General features: G+C 47.9%; 1 protein-coding gene across 1 annotated transcript; it reads left to right on the plus strand.

Annotated features, from left to right (window-relative positions):
• Positions 1–13,169: 13,169 nt before the first annotated feature.
• Positions 13,170–17,925, plus strand: SMIM8 (small integral membrane protein 8). Its single transcript, XM_068149225.1, has 3 exons — positions 13,170–13,201; positions 15,327–15,468; positions 16,937–17,925. Exons 2-3 carry the CDS (start codon positions 15,349–15,351, stop codon positions 17,093–17,095), a joined length of 279 nt encoding a protein of 92 aa, XP_068005326.1. The 5' UTR covers positions 13,170–13,201; positions 15,327–15,348; the 3' UTR covers positions 17,096–17,925.
• Positions 17,926–18,352: the final 427 nt, after the last annotated feature.

Consider the following 18,352-nt stretch of genomic DNA (forward strand, 5'->3'; position numbering starts at 1 on the left):
GAATTACTGCTTTAAGCCTCGCAAATGGAAGCTGCTGGTCTCCTAGGGAATATATAAACTGAATGAGTGAAACCTGATCATCTCTCCTGGCACACTATTCAAACCTGAACCATAATGTGCCTTGTATCATCAGCAAGGCATGAGGAAACTGCAGCATTTGTTTAAACCCACAGGCTTTATCTGCAGCTTTTGAGCGTGCATCGGCTCTAAGGCCGTACACTTTGTGCTTCACAGTAGCGATGGCAGACCCTGAAGACACGTGTGCTGGGGGGTCCAAAGCAGCAGAAAATGATCTGGCCCTCTGTGAGAGAGGTGTAGCCTGTGCACCTGCAAGCCAAGAAGTCACTTGACCGTTTCAGTCTTGCACAAACACATGCAGAAGACTCCCCACAAAGAACCTGCTTTTTGTATGTCACTCCTGCAGGGATGATTTGGAGACATGGGCAGACAGTGTCAGCTTGCAGCCCAGAAAGCAAATCACATCCTGGGCTACATCAAAAGATATGCTGCCAGCAGATCCAGAGAGGTGATTCTGCCACTATACTCTGCTCTGCTGAGACCTCACCTGGAGTTATGTGTACAGGTCTGGAGCCCTCAATACAGGAAGGACATGGACCTGATGGAGAGGGTCCAGAGGAGGGCCATGAAAATGACCAGGGAGTTGGAGCACCTCTGCTATGAGGACAGGCTGAGGGAGCTGGGGTTGTTCAGCCTGGAGAGCAGGAGGCTCCAGGGAGACCTAATAGCAGCCTTCCAGTACCTGAAGGGGGCCTACAAGAAGGATGGAGAGACTGTTTACAACGGCCTGGAGTGATAGGACAAGGGGCAATGGATTCAGGGGCAATGGATTCAAAGTAGAGAAGAGCAGATTTAAATCGGATGTTAGGAACAAGTTTGTTGCTGTAAGGGTGGTGGAACACTGGAACAGGTTGCCCAGGGTGGTGGTTGAGGCCCTATCCCTGGAGATATTCAAGGTGAGGCTTGAATAAACCTTTATTTAGAATAAACCAAACCAGGTTGGAAGAGACATTCAAGATCATTGCGTCCAACCCATCAACCAATCCAACCCACCTAAACAACTAACCCATGGCACCAAGCACCCCAGCAAGTCTCCATTGACAGGGCTCTGGGCAACCTGACCTAGCTGTGGAAGTCCCTGCTGACTGTAGGGGTGGGGGTGAGGGGTTGGTTGGACTATATGACCTTTGGAGGTCCCCTCCAGCCTGGACCATTCTATGATCTGGCTAGCTGCCCCTTTCAGATGCAGCTTCATTACTGACCTTCATCTCATCCAATTTCTGCTCTCTTTGATATTAACTTTATTGCAATATTGAAATGGCAAGAAGGGCCTGCAAGAGATACTTCTTGACTCTTAGCACCCCTTCATCTCATCCAATTTCTGCTCTCTTTGATATTAACTTTATTGCAATATCAAAATGGCAAGAAGGGCCTGCAAGAGATACTTCATGACTCTTAGCACCCCTTCATAGCATGGCCTCTACAACTGTTTATTATTATAGTGACTTTGTTCATATGATACATTTGAACAGTATATAGAGTTATGGTAACCATCTGAAACTCACCTAAGAGCTTCAACTCCCACCTTGCTTGCTCTCTGACATTTTACATTTGATTTGTATTTCAGGTTCTCCTGGGCAAGTCATTTGTCCACTGAGGATCAATATTCTTTTAGACACACATTGCTCCTGACAATCCATTACAGAAATGGTCAGGTAGAGCTTTCTGATAGAATTTTAAATTACAGTGGTTTTCCCAAGTAACTGAAGGATTATTTTTTGCTATTAAACTGTAGAGTAGAGTAGAGTAGAGTAGAGTAGAGTAGAGTAGAGTAGAATAGAATAGAATAGAATAGAATAGAATAGAATAGAATAGAATAGAATAGAATAGAATAGAATAGAATAGAAGTGAAAAGTGAAGTGAAGTGAAGTGAAGTGAGAAGTGAAGTGAAGTGAAGTGAAGTGAAAAGTGAAGTGAAGTGAAGCAGAGTAGAGCAGAGTAGAGTACAGTAGAGTGGAACGGAATGGAATGGAATGGAACGGAATGGAATGGAATGGAATGGAATGGAATGGAATGGAATGGAATGGAATGGAATGGAATCAACCAGGTTGGAAAAGACCTTTGAGATATTTGAGTCCAACCTATCACCCAACACCATCTAATGAACCAAACCATGGCACCAACTGGCCTCATCCAGTCTCCTCTTAAACACCTGCAGTGATGGTGACTCCACCATCTCCCTGGGCAGCACACTCCAATGGCCAATCACTCTTTCCATGAAGAACTTCTATAGAATAGAATAGAATAGAATAGAATAGAATAGAATAGAATAGAATAGACCAGACCAGGTTGGAAGAGACCTTCAAGATCATCGCGTCCAACCCATCAACCAACCCAACCCACCCAAACAGCTAACCCATGGCACCAAGCACCCCATCAAGTCTCCTCCTGAACACCTCCAGTGATGGCGACTCCACCACCTCCCCAAGCAGCCCATTCCAATGGGCAATCACTCTCTCTGTATAGAACTTCTTCCTAACATCCAACCTAAACCTCCCCTGGCACAGCCTGAGACTGCGTTCTTTTGTTCTGGTGCTGGCTGCCTGGGAGAAGAGACCAACCTCTGCCTGGCTACAACCTCCCTTCAGGTAGTTGTAGAGAGCAATAAGGTCGCCCCTGAGTCTCCTCCTCTCCAGGCTAAGCAACCCCAGCTCCCTCAGCCTCTCCTCATAGGGCTTGTGTTCCAAACCCCTCACCAACTTTGTTTCTAGCAACCAGTCTAAAGCTCCCCTGGTGCACCTTGAGACTGTGTCCTCTTGTTCTGTGGGTGATTGCCTTGTTGTTGTAGTTTGCCTTGTTGCAGTTTGGTTACTGTACATGTTAATTCCCACACTGGACAAGGCAGCTGAGCCACTGCCCAGCAGAAAGCCCCTATCTTTATTTTCAATAACTAAGCACTGGAATAAGTGTTCGTATCCTGCCTTATGCATCTTTGTCAAGCATCATTGCTTTGGTGGTCCTTTTAACCTGGGATGTGGCTGCACCACTGAGGTATAGCCCAGGAAGGCTGAACTCCTTGCCTCTGAGGTTAATTCTTCACAGTGTAATTTATTCATCTTAAATTTACTGTGGCTTTTATCTGGGAATTATAAGTGCATGTTCAGCAGTTTTACAGAGAGGAAGGTGTCACATAGCTTAAGACATGAATCAGGACTTTGCTCCTGTCCCCAGAGGAGGTGATACCTCTGAAGGATGACTGAAGGTGCCAGATGTTGGAGCTGGACAGCAGGTAGCACAGAGCCTCACAGCTGCCTGCTGGAGGGAGCTTCCTCCAGGTGAATGGAATAGAATAGAATAGAATAGAATAGAATAGAATAGAATAGAATAGAATAGAATAGAATAGAATAGAATAGAATAGAATAGAATAGAATAGAATAGAATAGAATAGAATAGAATAGAATAGACCAGACCAGGTTGGAAGAGACCTTCAAGATCATCGTGTCCAACCTATCATCCAACATCACCCAGTCAACTAACTCATGCAACCAAGCACCCTGTCAAGTCTCCTCCTGAACACCTCCAGTGACGGCGATTCCACCACCTCCCCAGGCAGCCCATTCCAATGGGCAATCACTCTCTCTGTGTAAAACTTCCTCCTGACCTCCAGCCTGAACTTCCCCTGGTGCAGCCTGAGACTGTGTCCTCTTGTTCTGGTGCTGCTTGCCTGGGAGAAGAGACCAACCTCTGCCTGTCTACTACCCCCCTTCAGGTAGTCGTAGAGAGCAATAAGGTCACCCCTGAGTCTCCTCTTCTCCAGGCTAAGCAACCCCAGCTCCCTCAGCCTCTCCTCATAGGGCTTGTGTTCCAAGCCCCTCACTAACTTTGTTGCCCTTCTCTGGACACGCTCCAGCAAGTCAACCTCCTTCCTAAACTGAGGGGCCCAGAACTGGACACAGTACTCGAGGTGTGGCCTAACCAGTGCAGTGTACAGGGGCAGAATGCCTTCCTCCCAATACTACTGCTGAATGCCTGGCAAAAGCCACAGCTGGCTGAATAAAATTCATTTCACATCAGCAATTCAAAGCCAAAATGATTGCAGGAATTCTGTGATTACCTCTAGTACTGAGAGAGCTAAAATTTGACTTTAAATCTAAACTTTCTTATAGCATTAAAGGCATCTGAGCAATTGCACTTCTCCTACAGAGACAAGCCCCAACAGCTCATTTGTCATTAATTGGAACTGCGTGGTTACAATCCTATCACTTAAATGTCAAAGCTGTTTAGGGATCTTTATGACACCCACAGCTATATCCCTATCTGACCCAGTATATAAACATTAGACACTGCCAGTCTACTGCATTTCAGCATCTGATTTTATTTAGAAGCTAAAAGACAGCTGTAAGGTGCAGAAAATCTGAAGAGCTCCAGATTTCAGGGTGTTCATGTCCCTCACTACAGAGTTCACTCTGTTGAACCTGTGAAATGTCTACCCTCCAGAGTATTTCTAAGAGCTATGTTTGCTGCCTGAGATCTGAAGGGTGCCCAGATCAGTGAGACCACTGGCTGCAGGATATTTATTTATCACAGCTTGATTGGGGAACCCTGATGTTGCAGGTGGAGTTTGGTCTGTGCTCCCTGTTCCAGATGCCACCCCAACTGCATTGCCCTGCTTACTTCAAACTGTCTCACCTATCCAATTGGGAAAACAAGTGTTATTTTTTCTTTTCTGGCAATGTTAATTTTCAACTGGACCAGGAAGCAGATGTTAGTCAGTTAGAGGGCAGAAAGGCTCTGCAGAGGGACCTCAACTGACTGGACAGATGGGCGGAGTCCAATGGGATGGCATTTAACAAGTCCAAGTGCCGAGTGCTGCACTTTGGCCACAGCAATCCCATGCAGAGCTACAGACTGGGGTTGGAGTGGCTGGAGAGCTCCCAAACAGAGAGGGACCTGGGGGTGCTGATTGACAGCTGCCTAAACATGAGCCAGCAGTGTGCCCAGGTGGCCAGGAAGGCCATTGGCATCGTGGCCTGCATTAGGAATAGTGTGGCCAGCAGGAGCAGGGAAGTCATTGTGCCCCTGGACTCTGCTTTGGTTAGGCCACACCTTGAGCACTGTGTCCAGTTCTGGGCCCCTCAGTTTAGGAAGGACATCGAGACACTTGAGCGTGTCCAGAGAAGGGCAACAAGGCTGGGGAGAGGCCTTAAGCACAAGCCCTATGAGGAGAGGCTGAGGGAGCTGGGATTGTTTACCCTGCAGAAGAGGAGGCTCAGGGGTGACCTGATTGCCCTCTACAACTACCTGAAAGGTGGTTGTAGCCGGAAAGGGGTTGGTCTCTTCTCCCAGGCAGCCAGCACCAGAACAAGAGGACACAGTCTCAAGCTGCACCAGGGGAAGTTTAGGCTGGAGGTGAGGAGGAAGTTCTTCACAGAGAGAGTCATTCGTCATTGGAATGTGCTGCCCAGGGAGGTGGTGGAGTCACTGTCCCTGGGGGTATTCAAGAGGGGATTGAATGTGGCACTTGGTGCCATGCTGTATTCATGAGGTCTGTGGAGACAGGTTGGACTCGATCTTTGAGGTCTCTTCCAACCTTAGTGATACTGTGATACTGTGATTGATGTATTCCAAGGCTGAGTGATGCTGAGTTCTCACGCAAAGAAAGCTACAGCAACCACAAGTGAAAACAAGTCTCCCCTTACCCCTTTCCTTTTGGAGGTGAAATCTTAGAGTAGCTCAGGTCTGTCTTTAAACCCCACTCTAGGATGCACCGGGCTGTGTATTGTTGCAGTGAGCAAATTCAGTGCTGCACATCTCTCTGCTCTTTCTTCTTCGTATCAACCAGCTTTTTCTTTCCAGGGGGGGCATTTTGGGGCTGGCATTATTCTGTTCCCAGTCAGTAATAATTTGCTCACTCCTTAATGAAAGCAGAACCAAACAAAGTGCCTTTCTCCTGCCACACTGAGCTTAATCAGTGTTTGAAGAGCAACAATTGCTTTAATCTTTGCCTGAGCCCACGGCTGGGTGATTTGTTTGTCTCTCAGAGACACAGCTGCCTAACAAGGGGTACGGAAGGCATAATATTATGAAACACAGAAGATTTTGCTCTCACAGATTTTTTGGCTTTAAAATGCATTTTGCCTTAAAACAGTTTTGGATTGTCAGTGGTCCCAACCGTTGCCTGCTGCTGCTTGAAAACTCTGCTTGCTTTCAGTGGGAGCGATACGAAGGAGCGACAGCAGCTGAAAAGCAACATAAGGGCTCTTGAGACTGACATCAGCTGAGCAACAGCTCCACAGAAAGCAGCCCTCAGCGCTGCCTCTCTCTAGCTGCAGACCTGTTTGTTTCTCCTCCTGCATGAGTGTCCTCAATATGGCAATGCTGTTTCACATGCCTCAGTGCAGCAGTGGTTCCCCTCACGATTAGCTTAGTCAGTAAGGTGAAGGAATTCCTTGTAATGCCTGATTGTTGCTTTCCCTTCTACCCCAGACTTGTTCAGAGCAACAACAAAAAACAACACCAAACCAACAAAAACCCCCAAACAACAACCACCACCAAAAATCAACCACAAACCCTCCCAATTGTGAGCTCTAATTAAAATGTCAGGAAACTCCCAGTGTGTCAAACATGGTATAAATCAGGTAAAAGAAGAATATAAAGACACACTACACACCCTAACAAAATCCTGATGGAAGTTGCCCCTCTCACTACAAATCATACCAATGCTGAAGCCCCAATATTATCATAGTATCATAGTATCAGTCAGGGTTGGAAGGGACCACAAGGATCATCTAGTTCCAACCCCCCTGCCATGGGCAGGGACACCCCACACTACATCAGGCTGGCCAGAGCCTCATCCAGCCTGGTCTTAAACACCTCCAGGGATGGGGCCTCGACCACCTCCCTGGACAACCCATTCCAGTATTGATGCAAAAAGACATTTTTCTGTCCACAGCAGTTAACTGTCTCCCTGAAGCAGGGATAAGCTTATCAGTAGCTTGAAGCATTCTACCTTTATTTTGAAGACAATGAGAAGCTCTGTTCTCGTGTGGGTACTCGAAATAAGCAGGAGCTGTGAGGTGAATCAGCAAAGACACAGAGACAGGCTGCTGCTCCCCAGCCTGCACTAGGCTTGGCCATCACAGAATCATAGAAACAGAATCAGTCAGGGTTGGAAGGGACCACAAGGATCATAGTATTCTAGTATTAGTCAGGGTTAGAAGGGACCACAAGGATCATCTAGTTCCAACCCCCCTGCCATGGGCAGGGACACCCCACACTACATCAGGCGGGTCAGAGCCTCATCCAGCCTGGCCTTAAACACCTCCAGGGACGGGGCCTCAACCACCTCCCTGGACAACCCATTCCAGGGCTTCACCACTCTCATGGTCAATAACTTCCTCCTCACCTCCAGCCTGAATCTCCCCACCTCCAGCTTCATTCCATTCCCCGTAGTCCTATCACTACCTGAGATCCTGAGAAGTCCCTCCCCAGCCTTCCTGTAGGCCCCCTTCAGATACTGGAAGGCCACAATGAGGTCACCTCGGAGCCTTCTCTTCTGCAGACTGAACAGCCCCAACTCCTTCAGTCTGTCCTCACAGGAGAGGTGCTCCAGCCCTCTGATCATCCTCGTGGCCCTTCTCTGGACACCTTCCAGCATCTCCATATCCCTCTTGTAATAGGGGCTCCAGAACTGGAGGCAGTACTCCAGATGGGGTCTCAGCAGAGCTGAGTAGAGGGGGAGAATCACCTCCCTTGACCTGCTGGCCACACTTCTCCTGATGCAGCCCAGGATTTGATTCGCTTTCTGGGCTGCAAGTGCACACTGAGAGCTCCTGTTGAGCTTCTCGTCCACCAGCACCCCCAAGTCTCTCTCCTCAGGGCTGCTTTCCAGCCAGTCACTGTCCAGCCTGGATTTGTGGGACGCTGCACCAGATTTGCTCTGCTCCCCATGGAGGATCTGCTGCAGCTCAAATGATAAGGGCATTGCGAGTCTCAAGAAAAGCAGCAGCTGCTATGAAGTTCTGAATGGCCTCAGCATAAAGCACAAGGCTGAATGCAAAATCCCAAAGGAATCTACTTAAAAGGAACACAAATCTCTGCAACAGCCTTTGGATTGGAAAAGGAAGAGGGGTTCTGTGTGGTTACTTTTCAGGGGAGATACTCAAGATGTGAAAGAGGATGGGTGACTCAGGAATACCACAGATGTTTACGGTTCTACACTTTATAGAGTCTCTTCTATAGAAAAGATGCCACTCTACTTCGTAAGCCTTGTTGTTTGGAGCATTTCAGCATCCCCTTGGGTCAGATGAGAGCAACATATGATTCACATTAAAGATAAAACAAGATGCTTCCCCACAGCCATAAAGCAAAATTAGGAACAGTAAGCAGTCCAAGCTTTTTTTTTCTTTCACTGCAGAGTTAATCTGGATACTTGGCACCTGCTGAATGTATGCTGACTACTACCACCCACATCAAAACCCAACCCCATTTCTACATCTCTCTCTCTCTTTGCTTCTTTCTCTGCATAAAGCCTTATCCCACAACTTTTCAGAGGGAGAATTATTTTCTCTCCAGCCAGTGGTGTTCTTTGTACTATGTATGATCTCTTCCTCTGTTAATCATGCCTGGGAATTAGTTAGAACAGAACAGAACAGAACAGAACAGAACAGAACAGAATAGAATAGAATAGAATAGAATAGAATAGAATAGAATAGAATAGAATAGACCAGGTTGCAAGAGACCTTCAAGATCATTGTGTCCAACCTATCATCCAACACCACCCAGTCAACTAACCCATGCAACCAAGCACCCTGTCAAGTCTCCTCCTGAACACCTCCAGGGATGGTGATTCTGCCACCTCCCCAGGCAGCCCATTCCAATGGGCAATCACTCTCTCTGTGTAAAACTTCCTCCTGACCTCCAGCCTGAACCTCCCCAGGCACAGCCTGAGACTGTGTCCTCTTGTTCTGGTGCTGGCTGCCTGGGAGAAGAGACCAACCTCTGCCTGTCTACTACCTCCCTTCAGGTAGTTGTAGAGAGCAATAAGGTCACCCCTGAGTCTCCTCTTCTCCAGGCTAAGCAACCCCAGCTCCCTCAGTCTCCCCTCATAGGGCTTGTGCTCCAAACCCCTCACCAACTTTGTTGCCCTTCTCTGGACATGTTCCAGCAAGTCAACATCCTTCCTAAACTGAGGGGCCCAGAACTGGACACAGTACTCGAGGTGTGGCCTAACCAGTGCAGTGTACAGGGGCAGAATGACCTCCCTGCTCCTGCTGGCCACACTGTTCTTAATGCAGGCCAGGAAGCCATTGGCCCTCCTGGCTGCCTGGGCACACTGCAGGCTCATGTTCAGCCTGCCATCAACCAGTACCCCCAGGTCCCTCTCTGCCTGGCTGCTCTCCAGCCACTCTGACCCCAGCCTGTAGCACTGCATGGGGTTGTTGTGGCCAATGTGCAGAACCCGGCACTTGGATGTGTTCAATCTCATACCCTTGGACTCTGCCTATCTGTCCAGCATGTCGAGGTCTCGTGCTAAAGAACTAGCAGCAGTCTAACAATACTTGTCACTATTATCAGGCAAATGTGTTCTGGCATAAACTTGTCCTGCCATGACCTAGAAAATATCATTATGACCCTGGCTGGCCTTGAGTCATAAGTTTTATCTTCAAGGATGGGGTTAATGACAGTAACTGCTGGGAAGCAGTGCACTTGCTGATAAGTGACTGAACTTCTCAGTGTGGTGATGTATCATAGTATCATAGTATCAGTCAGGGTTGGAAGGGACCACAAGGATCATCTAGTTCCACGCCCCCTGTCATGGGCAGGGACACCCCACACTACATCAGGCTGGCCAGAGCCTCATCCAGCCTGGGCTTAAACACCTCCAGGGATGGGGCCTCAACCACTTCCCTGGACAACCCATTCCAGGGTTTCACCACTCTCATGGGGAAGAACCTCCTCCTCACATCTAGCCTGAATCTCCCCACCTCCACCTTCATTCCATTCCCCCTAGTCCTATCACTACCTGAGATCCTGACAAGTCCTTCCCCAGCCTTCCTGTAGGCCCCCTTCAGATACTGGAAGGCCACAATGAGGTGACCTCGGAGCCTTCTCTTCTGCAGACTGAACAGCCCCAACTCCTTCAGTCTGTCCTCATAGGAGAGGTGCTCCAGCCCTCTGATCATCCTCGTGGCCCTTCTCTGGACACCTTCCAGCACCTCCACATCCCTCTTGTAAATGTTTTGCATTCCCATGTACAGTAGTGTCAGACACTTGGGAGCTGTAGACAGAGCATCTCCTACAGTACTCTAATCCCCCCCCCCTCCCATCCTTTCCCTCAAACCAAGGCTCAGGCAAAAACCTTCTATCAGCTTCTTTCAATCACAGAATCATAAAAGCAAATGAGAGCAGCAACCTTCACTCAGACATGACTTCTACTCAACAGTTTCCAAACAAAATCAGCTGTGTGTCATATGCTTCCAAAACAATACCTACCAGCTTAGCAGATGGCATGTTGTGAATTAAATGTTGACACAAAACACAGGCATACCACTTGGCTCTCTCTTGACACCAAAACTGATTTCCCTGCTATTTTCACCATGATATTTACACACAGGGAAAGAAAAATAATCAAAAATAAAAAAATAACTCTTTAGGTACTCCATCTGGATGTAGAAGGAACAACATAACCTGCAATATCCTATTACTCTGCCATCTGTCAAGGAATGAATAAATGCAGTTTGATTACTGCAAAAGAAAACACGGAGGGGCTCTCAGAGTCTGGGTGCTTCGACATTTATCACAGTATAACTAAGGTTGGAAGGGACCTCGAGGATCATCGAGTCCAACCTATCAACACAGACCCCATGACTAGACCATGGCACCAAGTGCCACATCCAATCCCCTCTTGAACACCTCCAGGGATGGTGACTCCACCACCTCCCTGGGCAGCACATTCCAATGACGAACGACTCACTTGGTGAAGAATTTTCTCCTCACCTCGAGTCTAAACCTCCCCTGCCGCAGCTTGAGACTGTGGTCTCTTGTTCTGGTGCTGGTTGCCTGGGAGAAGAGACCAACCCCTTCCTGGCTACAACCACCTTTCAGGTAGTTGTAGGGGACAATGAGGCCATCCCTGAGCCTCCTCTTCTCCAGGCTAAACAATCCCAGCTCCCTCAGCCTCTCCTCATAGGGCTTGTGCTCAAGGCCTCTCCCCAGCCTTGTTGCCCTTCTCTGGACACATTCAAGTGTCTCAATGTCCTTCTTAAACTGAAGGGCCCAGAACTGGACACAGTACTCAAGGTGTGGCCTAACCAGTGCAGAGTACAGGGGCACAATGACTTCCCTGCTCCTGCTGGCCACACTATTCCTAATGCAGGCCAGGATGGATTGCACTGTATTTTTCTGCTCAAATGGCTGCACTTCCAGAGATGCATCTCCATGTGAAACACCCCTTCCTGAGCCTGTTGTTATCCAAGTGAAGCTGTTTGAATAAATGCTTAGGTTATAGTGACACTGTTTAAATTAGGGTTAACTATACTATATTGATCTTCTAAGGAGGATTGGGAAGCTTTACAGTATAAAGCTGATTACTTTGAATGAACAATGCATGCCTTGCTGGGAACAACATCCTTGAAGAGGACCTGAAAGATTGATGATGCTTGTGCTGGAAATTCCCATTGCAGTAAAGCAAAAGGCTATTACGAAGACACCAAGGACATCAACAGCTAAAGAAACAGTAACTTGTCAACAGAAGAAACTTTTATCAGCAAACCCTGAAGATGTAAAACTGTTGCAATTTATGCTCCTAATGAGTGAACTTTTCTCATTAGCATACCATTACAATACTAAACCACACACCCCTTGAGCTGACAAGCCCCTTGCCTACAAGACCACCCATATCAGAGTGTGTGCTGCCAATTTTGTAGAGATTCTTGTTTTAACTGAAGAAGCTGTAAACCAATCAAGGAGTAACTGTAAATACACACAGGTAGGAGTGTGTTAACTAGACTTGTACACAAAACTTTGTAATTATGTTGAGATAGTTTGTGGAATACAGAATCACAGAATTGTCAGGGCTGGAAGGGACCTCAAGGTTCATCCAGTTCCAACCCCCCTGCCATGGGCAGGGACACTTTCCACTAGATCAGGTTGCCCAGAGGCACATCCAGCCTGGCCTTAAAAATATCCAGGGATGAGGCTTTCACCACCTCCCTGGGCAACCTGCTCCAGTGTCTCACCACCCTCATAGTGAAGAACTTTTTCCTAATATTCAGTCTGAATCTCCCCACTTCCAGTTTTGCTCCATTCCCCCTAGCCCTATCATTACCTGACACCCTGAAAAGTCCCTCACCAGCTTTCCTGTAAGCCTCCTTCAGATACTGGAAGGCCACATTTAGGTCACCTCGGAGCCTTCTCTTCTCCAGACTGAACAGCCCCAACTCCTTCAGTCTGTCCTCACAGGAGAGGTGCTCCAGCCCTCTGATCATCCTCCTGGCCCTTCTCTGGACACCTTCCAGCATGTCCAGGTCCTTCCTGTAATAGGGGCTCCAGAACTGGATGCAGTATTCCATGTGGGGTCTCACCAGAGCGGTGTCGAGGGGAGAATCACCTCCCTGGACCTGACCAGCTCCTGGCTGCGCATAGATCACCGACAAACACAAATCCCTCTGCTCAGTGTGCACGTTGGCTGTCGCACACCGGGGAAATGACTCTGCTTTTGGGACAACACTGACACTTGGGATCAACAGACCGGCTGCTTGTTTCTATTTCCCTCATTTGAAAAGCAATTGCTGCTAGCCTGATTACCGAGGTTGGCAGCAACTGGGCTTATCGTATACGGCTGTCGGGGTGTTTACAGGTGACTGCCAGCGCCTGGCTGGTACCGAGGGCCAACATCCGCCAGACAAAGCCTGCTCCGGGGCCAGCCCCGTCCCGCACCTCCCGCTGGCTGTGCGGAGCTGGGCTCCAGGAGGCAGCCCTCAGCCCCGAACGGGAGCAAACCCGCTGCTCCTCCCCCTGTCAACGCCGTGAGGGGATGGGCGGCCCGGGGCGGAGCCCGCGCCCTTGCCGGCGGCCTCCGCCCAGCAGGGTGCGCACGCGTGCAGGCCGCGGCCCGCGCCAGCTCAGCCCCGCCCCTCCCCGCCGCGTCCCGCCCGAAGGGGGGTGGCGCCGGCTCTGGGGGGTGAGTAGTGGGGTGAGAGGCGGGGGGCGATGGCGCCGGTGGGTGGTCAGGACATAACTGTCGCCCTCTGCGTCTTGAGCCGCTCGTTATGTCCCGGGCAAGCCCGCCGGGCTTTTCCTGTTGGGAACTGCGGGCTTCGTTCCCGGTTTAAAGCCGGTGGCGGCGTCAGAAGAGCGCTGGGCACCCGGGATGGGGTTTTCCGCCCTTTCCGTCGCTGCCGTTTGTGCTGCTCGGGCGCCGGTGCGGGGCAGTCAAGTGGAGCTCCTGGGCGGTTGCCTCTCGCACAGGGACTGGCGGCGTGCCACCCTGTGCCCACGTACTCCCCTTTGGCCGACCTCCAAGCTGCCCTGACCTTCCCGCTGTGCCTGGGGCCTTGCCCGAGGAAGCTCGGGGCGATTGCTAGGATGAGTTTGTGAATCTTGCCCGTGGATCCCCGCTCGGGTGAATTGTGGGGCAAGAGGGCTCCCTAGCACTGTCTCTGCCCCTCAGTAATCAGGGTTAACCAAGAACGTGTTTTGTCATAGTATCATAGTATCAGTCAGGGTTGGAAGGCACCACAAGGATCATCTAGTTCCAACCCCCCTGCCATGGGCAGGGACACCCCACACTAGACCAGCCTGGCCAGAGCCTCAGCCAGCCTGGGCTTAAACACCTCCAGGGACGGGGCCTCAACCACCTCCCTGGACAACCCATTCCAGGGCTTCACCACTCTTATGGTGAAGAACCTCCTCCTCACATCCAGCCTGAATCTCCCCACCTCCAGCTTCATTCATTGCTCAGGTAGCATCTTTAAAGGAGGAATGGAATGGAGTGGAATAGGTTAGAATTTAGAATAGATTAGAATTTAGAATAGAATAGAATAGAATCATAGAATCAATAAGGTTGGAAAAGACCTCAGAGATCATCAAGTCCAACCTATAACCCAACACCATCTAATCAACTAAACCATGGCACCAAGTGCCCCATCCAGTCTCTTCCTTCTGTGTAAATGTGAGATCTGAGGGAGGCCTGGGGCTGCTGGGGTGGCTGGATAGGGTGAGCACTGCACTGGGGTTTAAAAGAAAAGTAAAAATGTTCCTTCACATAGTCTTTTTTTTTTTTTTTTTAACCAGTGGTCTGAAAAGTGCTACTCAGTTCCCAAGTAGCTAAAGCATTAGCCAAAGGCAAGTGAAAAACTTCAGGCACATTATAAAGAGGTTTACAGCATCACAGTAGCACCAAGGTTGGAAGAGACCTCAAGGATCATTGAGTCCAACCTATCAACACAGACCTCATGACTACACCATGGCACCAAGTGCCACGTCCAATCCCTTCTTGAACCTCTCCAGGGATGGTGACTCCACCACCTCCCTGGGCAGCACATTCCAATGACTAATGACTCTGTGAAGAGCTTTCTCCTCACCTTGAGCCTAAACCTCCCCTGGTGCAGCTTGAGACTGTGTCCTCTTGTTCTGGTGCTGGTTGCCTGGGAGAAGAGACCAACTCCCTCCTGGCTACAACCACCTTTCAGGTAGTTGTAGAGAGCAATGAGGTCACCCCTGAGCCTCCTCTTCTCCAGGCTAAACAATCCCAGCTCCCTCAGCCTCTCCTCGTAGGGCTTGTGCTCAAGGCCTCTCCCCAGCCTCATTGCCCTTCTCTGGACACATTCAAGTGTCTCAATGTCCTTCTTAAACTGAGGGGCTCAGAAGTGGACACAGTTCACATTTACTCATTGGAGGTGTTCAGGAGGAGACTTGATGGGGTGCTTGGTGCCAGGGGTTAGTTGTTTAGGTGGGTTGGATTGGTTGATGGGTTGGATGCGATGATCTTGAAGGTCTCATCCAACCTGGTGGTTTTTTTTTTTTTATTATTATTATTATTATTATTATTATTATTACCATTGTTATTATTGTTATTATTATTAAGATGTGCATCTCCAGCACTTTATTTTAGGCTGCACAAAATGAACGTGCTCAGAAATCAGTTTGCTTAAGCAAAACCCAGTGGAACACCAAAGGGAATCGTTAATATACACAATATATACAGAAAAATGAATGCTGTGAAGACAAGCTGAGTGTGAAGTCAGTGAATGTGATTCTCTCAGTTTGTAATTTGATGAATATGACATTTCTCCTTCTGCCTTTAGGAAATACCCGACGTTAATTAAAATGTCTTCCGTCAAAGCTCCAAATGAAAATGAAACGCCCAGAGACAGAAAACCAGGACTGAAGAGTGTTCAAACAACTATGCTCTTCCGAGCTGTGAACCCAGAGCTTTTCATTAAACCTGTAAGAGGCTTATTCTGAGAGAAACTATATGCCTGGAGAGATACAATTGCTTTAAAATAGTCATTGCAGTTCTGTGTGCTTTGTGTAACCGTCTCTTCACAGTATCAGAGTATCACAGTATCACTAAGGTTGGAAGAGATCTCGAGGATCATCGAGTCCAACCTATCAACACAGACCCCATGACTACACCATGGCACCAAGTGTCACGTCCAAGCCCCTCTTGAACACCTCCAGGGATGGTGACTCCACCACCTCCCTGGGCAGCACATTCCAATGACGAACGACTCACTCAGTGAAGATCTTTCTCCTCACCTCAAGTCTAAACCTCCCCTGGCACAGCTTGAGACTGTGTCCTCTTGTTCTGGTGCTGGTTGCCTGGGAGAAGAGACCAACCCCTTCCTGGCTACAACCACCTTTCAGGTAGTTGTAGAGGGCAATGAGGTCACCTCTGAGCCTCCTCCAGGCTAAGCAATCCCAGCTCCCTCAGCCTCTCCTCATAGGGCTTGTGTTCAAGGCCTCTCCCCAGCCTTGTTGCCCTTCTCTGGACACATTCAAGTGTCTCAATGTCCTTCTTAAACTGAGGGGCCTAGAACTGGACACAGTATGCAAACTACTCAGTAATGTAACTGAAAATATTTTTACTTCTCTCTACTCAGATTGTTAAGATCCCAAAACATTACATTGTTTATTCCAGCTTTTATTTAGCTGTTAAAATGTCTGATTCTTTTGTACCTAACCTTGTTGCTTTCAGAAAGACTCTTTACAGATATGTTATCAATGTAATTTGTCAGGTTAAGTGATAGGAGGCCCCTTTAATATTTAAAAGTGAACAAATCACAAAATGTGAGATTTTTGATAGAAAGGAGAGGATTTTTGATAGCTTTTCTGCATGTTGGTTTTTCTGGCTTTGAGTGAAGTTCAAATAATGAAGTTGATGGTACTTGGGTTTTATTTACACTTGCAGAACCCAGGAAGAGATGATGGATCAGATGTGTGCATATAGCAAAAGCAGATTTTGTGTTGGTAATCCATGATCAGGGAATCATGTAGCAGGGTATCATGCACTTTGCTTGGCAGGAGCAAAGTGCATTCTCCCAGTAGTATATCCAGACTGATTCTGTTAGAAGTTTGTAGTACTTGCCTTTAGTGCCTGGGTTTGGCCTGTTTGTTCATGCTCAAGCAGCATTTGCACCCAGTGATAGGTAGAGTCCTGGGCAATGTGATGTTCTATCTCCAGGAGCCTTCTTTTTCAAAGGGAATTCATTTTGCTATCATAAAATCGAGTCTCCTTTCTTGCTGCTTGTCAAAGTCGTTTGGATCAGTCTCTGTGAAAGCAGTGATGATTTTTGCAGACTTCACAATAGTTTGCTGTTCCCTTTCTAAGCCAAGATAGAAGAATGTAATGTTTGTGTTGAATGAAAAATGTTTTGACTAACACCACAACTAATTTGCTTTTTTTTCTTGTCAGAACAAACCTGTGATGGCATTTGGACTCGTAGCAATTAGCCTCTGTGTGGCCTACCTTGGTTATTTGCATGCAACAGCAGAGAATAAAAAGGACCTCTATGAAGCCATCGACAGTGAGGGGTCCAGGTATATGAGAAGGAAAACTTCCAAGTGGGACTGAGAACATAAGGAGATCAGCAAACCAGTGACAGAACTTTTCAGGGCAACTCCTGTTGTGTTTTTTTTCACCATCCATTGAAGCAGTGGCTAAATGTCTCTCTTGCTGTTTAATGCAATTTAAGTTCCTTCAGAGAATGCTTTGCCTGTATGAATAAATTGCAATTAAGATACGTGCAAACATGAAAGTGAGTTTGAGAATTGTCTGCAATCTCCACAGTGTGCCAGAAGACAGGAAATTACCTCAGATGTGCAGTCAAGGCTGTGCCTTAGAAATTTGCATTGTTCAGCTTGCTTCTCCCTTTGATTAAGTGAAGAAAGAGGCTGCTCTCTTATTTCTTGAACAGAAGGCATAATGTATTGTGTGTGAAAATAAGAAGGTGATGCCTTAATCTGTGGAAAGCTCATAATTAACAGTGGTGCAGGTGAAATAATTTCAAGGCAAGAAAGGTCTGATAAAGCAGTCTTTGAAGGGTTCTGTTTAATAAAGGAATCGGAAATAACTGGCCAAAATTATCTTTGGGTGTTAATACACCCTTAGAAATGTGAAGAAGAGAAAAAATAGATCAGTAACTTGATAGAAGAGAAGAAGTGCTTCTGCCAAGAGAAAAGCAGGAAGAACGCAGCCATTACCTTTCCTGTTTGGCATCAGACAGCAGATAGTGAACACCCCAGTGTCAGCTTGCCAATCAACATGTCTAACTCCAGGTTAGCCAGAGCTTGTAGGGTGATCTTGACTGGACAGCAGGACTATTTTATTCAAGCTGCAATCAAAAATTGAAGTTCTTTATATTGCAAAGTATAGGTTACTGAGCTCAAAATAGGGAATGGAATGTCTAGAATCATCTGGTTCTTGCAGTGAGAGAAGAGAACATATCCCCATGAACAAGCCCAGTCTTGCCAAGCAGCCCTGCATGTGAGTTGGAAATGACCCTCAGCAGTATGCTGATTGGTGCCACTCTGACTGTGTCTCGAGGAGGGATGGGCATTGCAGCACATGAGAGTTGTTCTCTGCCAGCCTGCACCTTGAGCAAACTGTACAGGTGGGTGCTTTCCTATTCCAGCACTAAGACCTCCTGTGAGCTTCTTTAGGTCCTTCTGTGTGCCTGACATTGCCTGGATGGAAACTCCCATTAGCCAAACTCCAGAGCAGGTGGTGGGAGGGTGCATACCAGGCCGTGCCCTTTTTTCACCACAGACCCTTATTAACCTTCTGGCTGCATTTTGCCATTCTGTTCCTCATATTTACAGTCTCATCAAG

Source organism: Melanerpes formicivorus, unplaced genomic scaffold (genome assembly GCF_026170545.1).
Source record: "Melanerpes formicivorus ecotype bairdi unplaced genomic scaffold, bMelFor1.0.p_v2 SCAF_2, whole genome shotgun sequence".
NCBI classification, from domain to species: Eukaryota; Metazoa; Chordata; class Aves; order Piciformes; family Picidae; genus Melanerpes; species Melanerpes formicivorus.

What these genes read in the sequence shown, in the direction of transcription:
- SMIM8 (XM_068149225.1), top strand. Translation starts at nt 15,349, where the DNA reads ATGTCTTCCGTCAAAGCTCCAAATGAAAATGAAACGCCCAGAGACAGA. An exon ending in CAGAGCTTTTCATTAAACCT is followed by an intron (nt 15,469 to 16,936) that starts GTAAGAGGCTTA and finishes TTTTCTTGTCAG; the next exon opens with AACAAACCTGTGATGGCATT.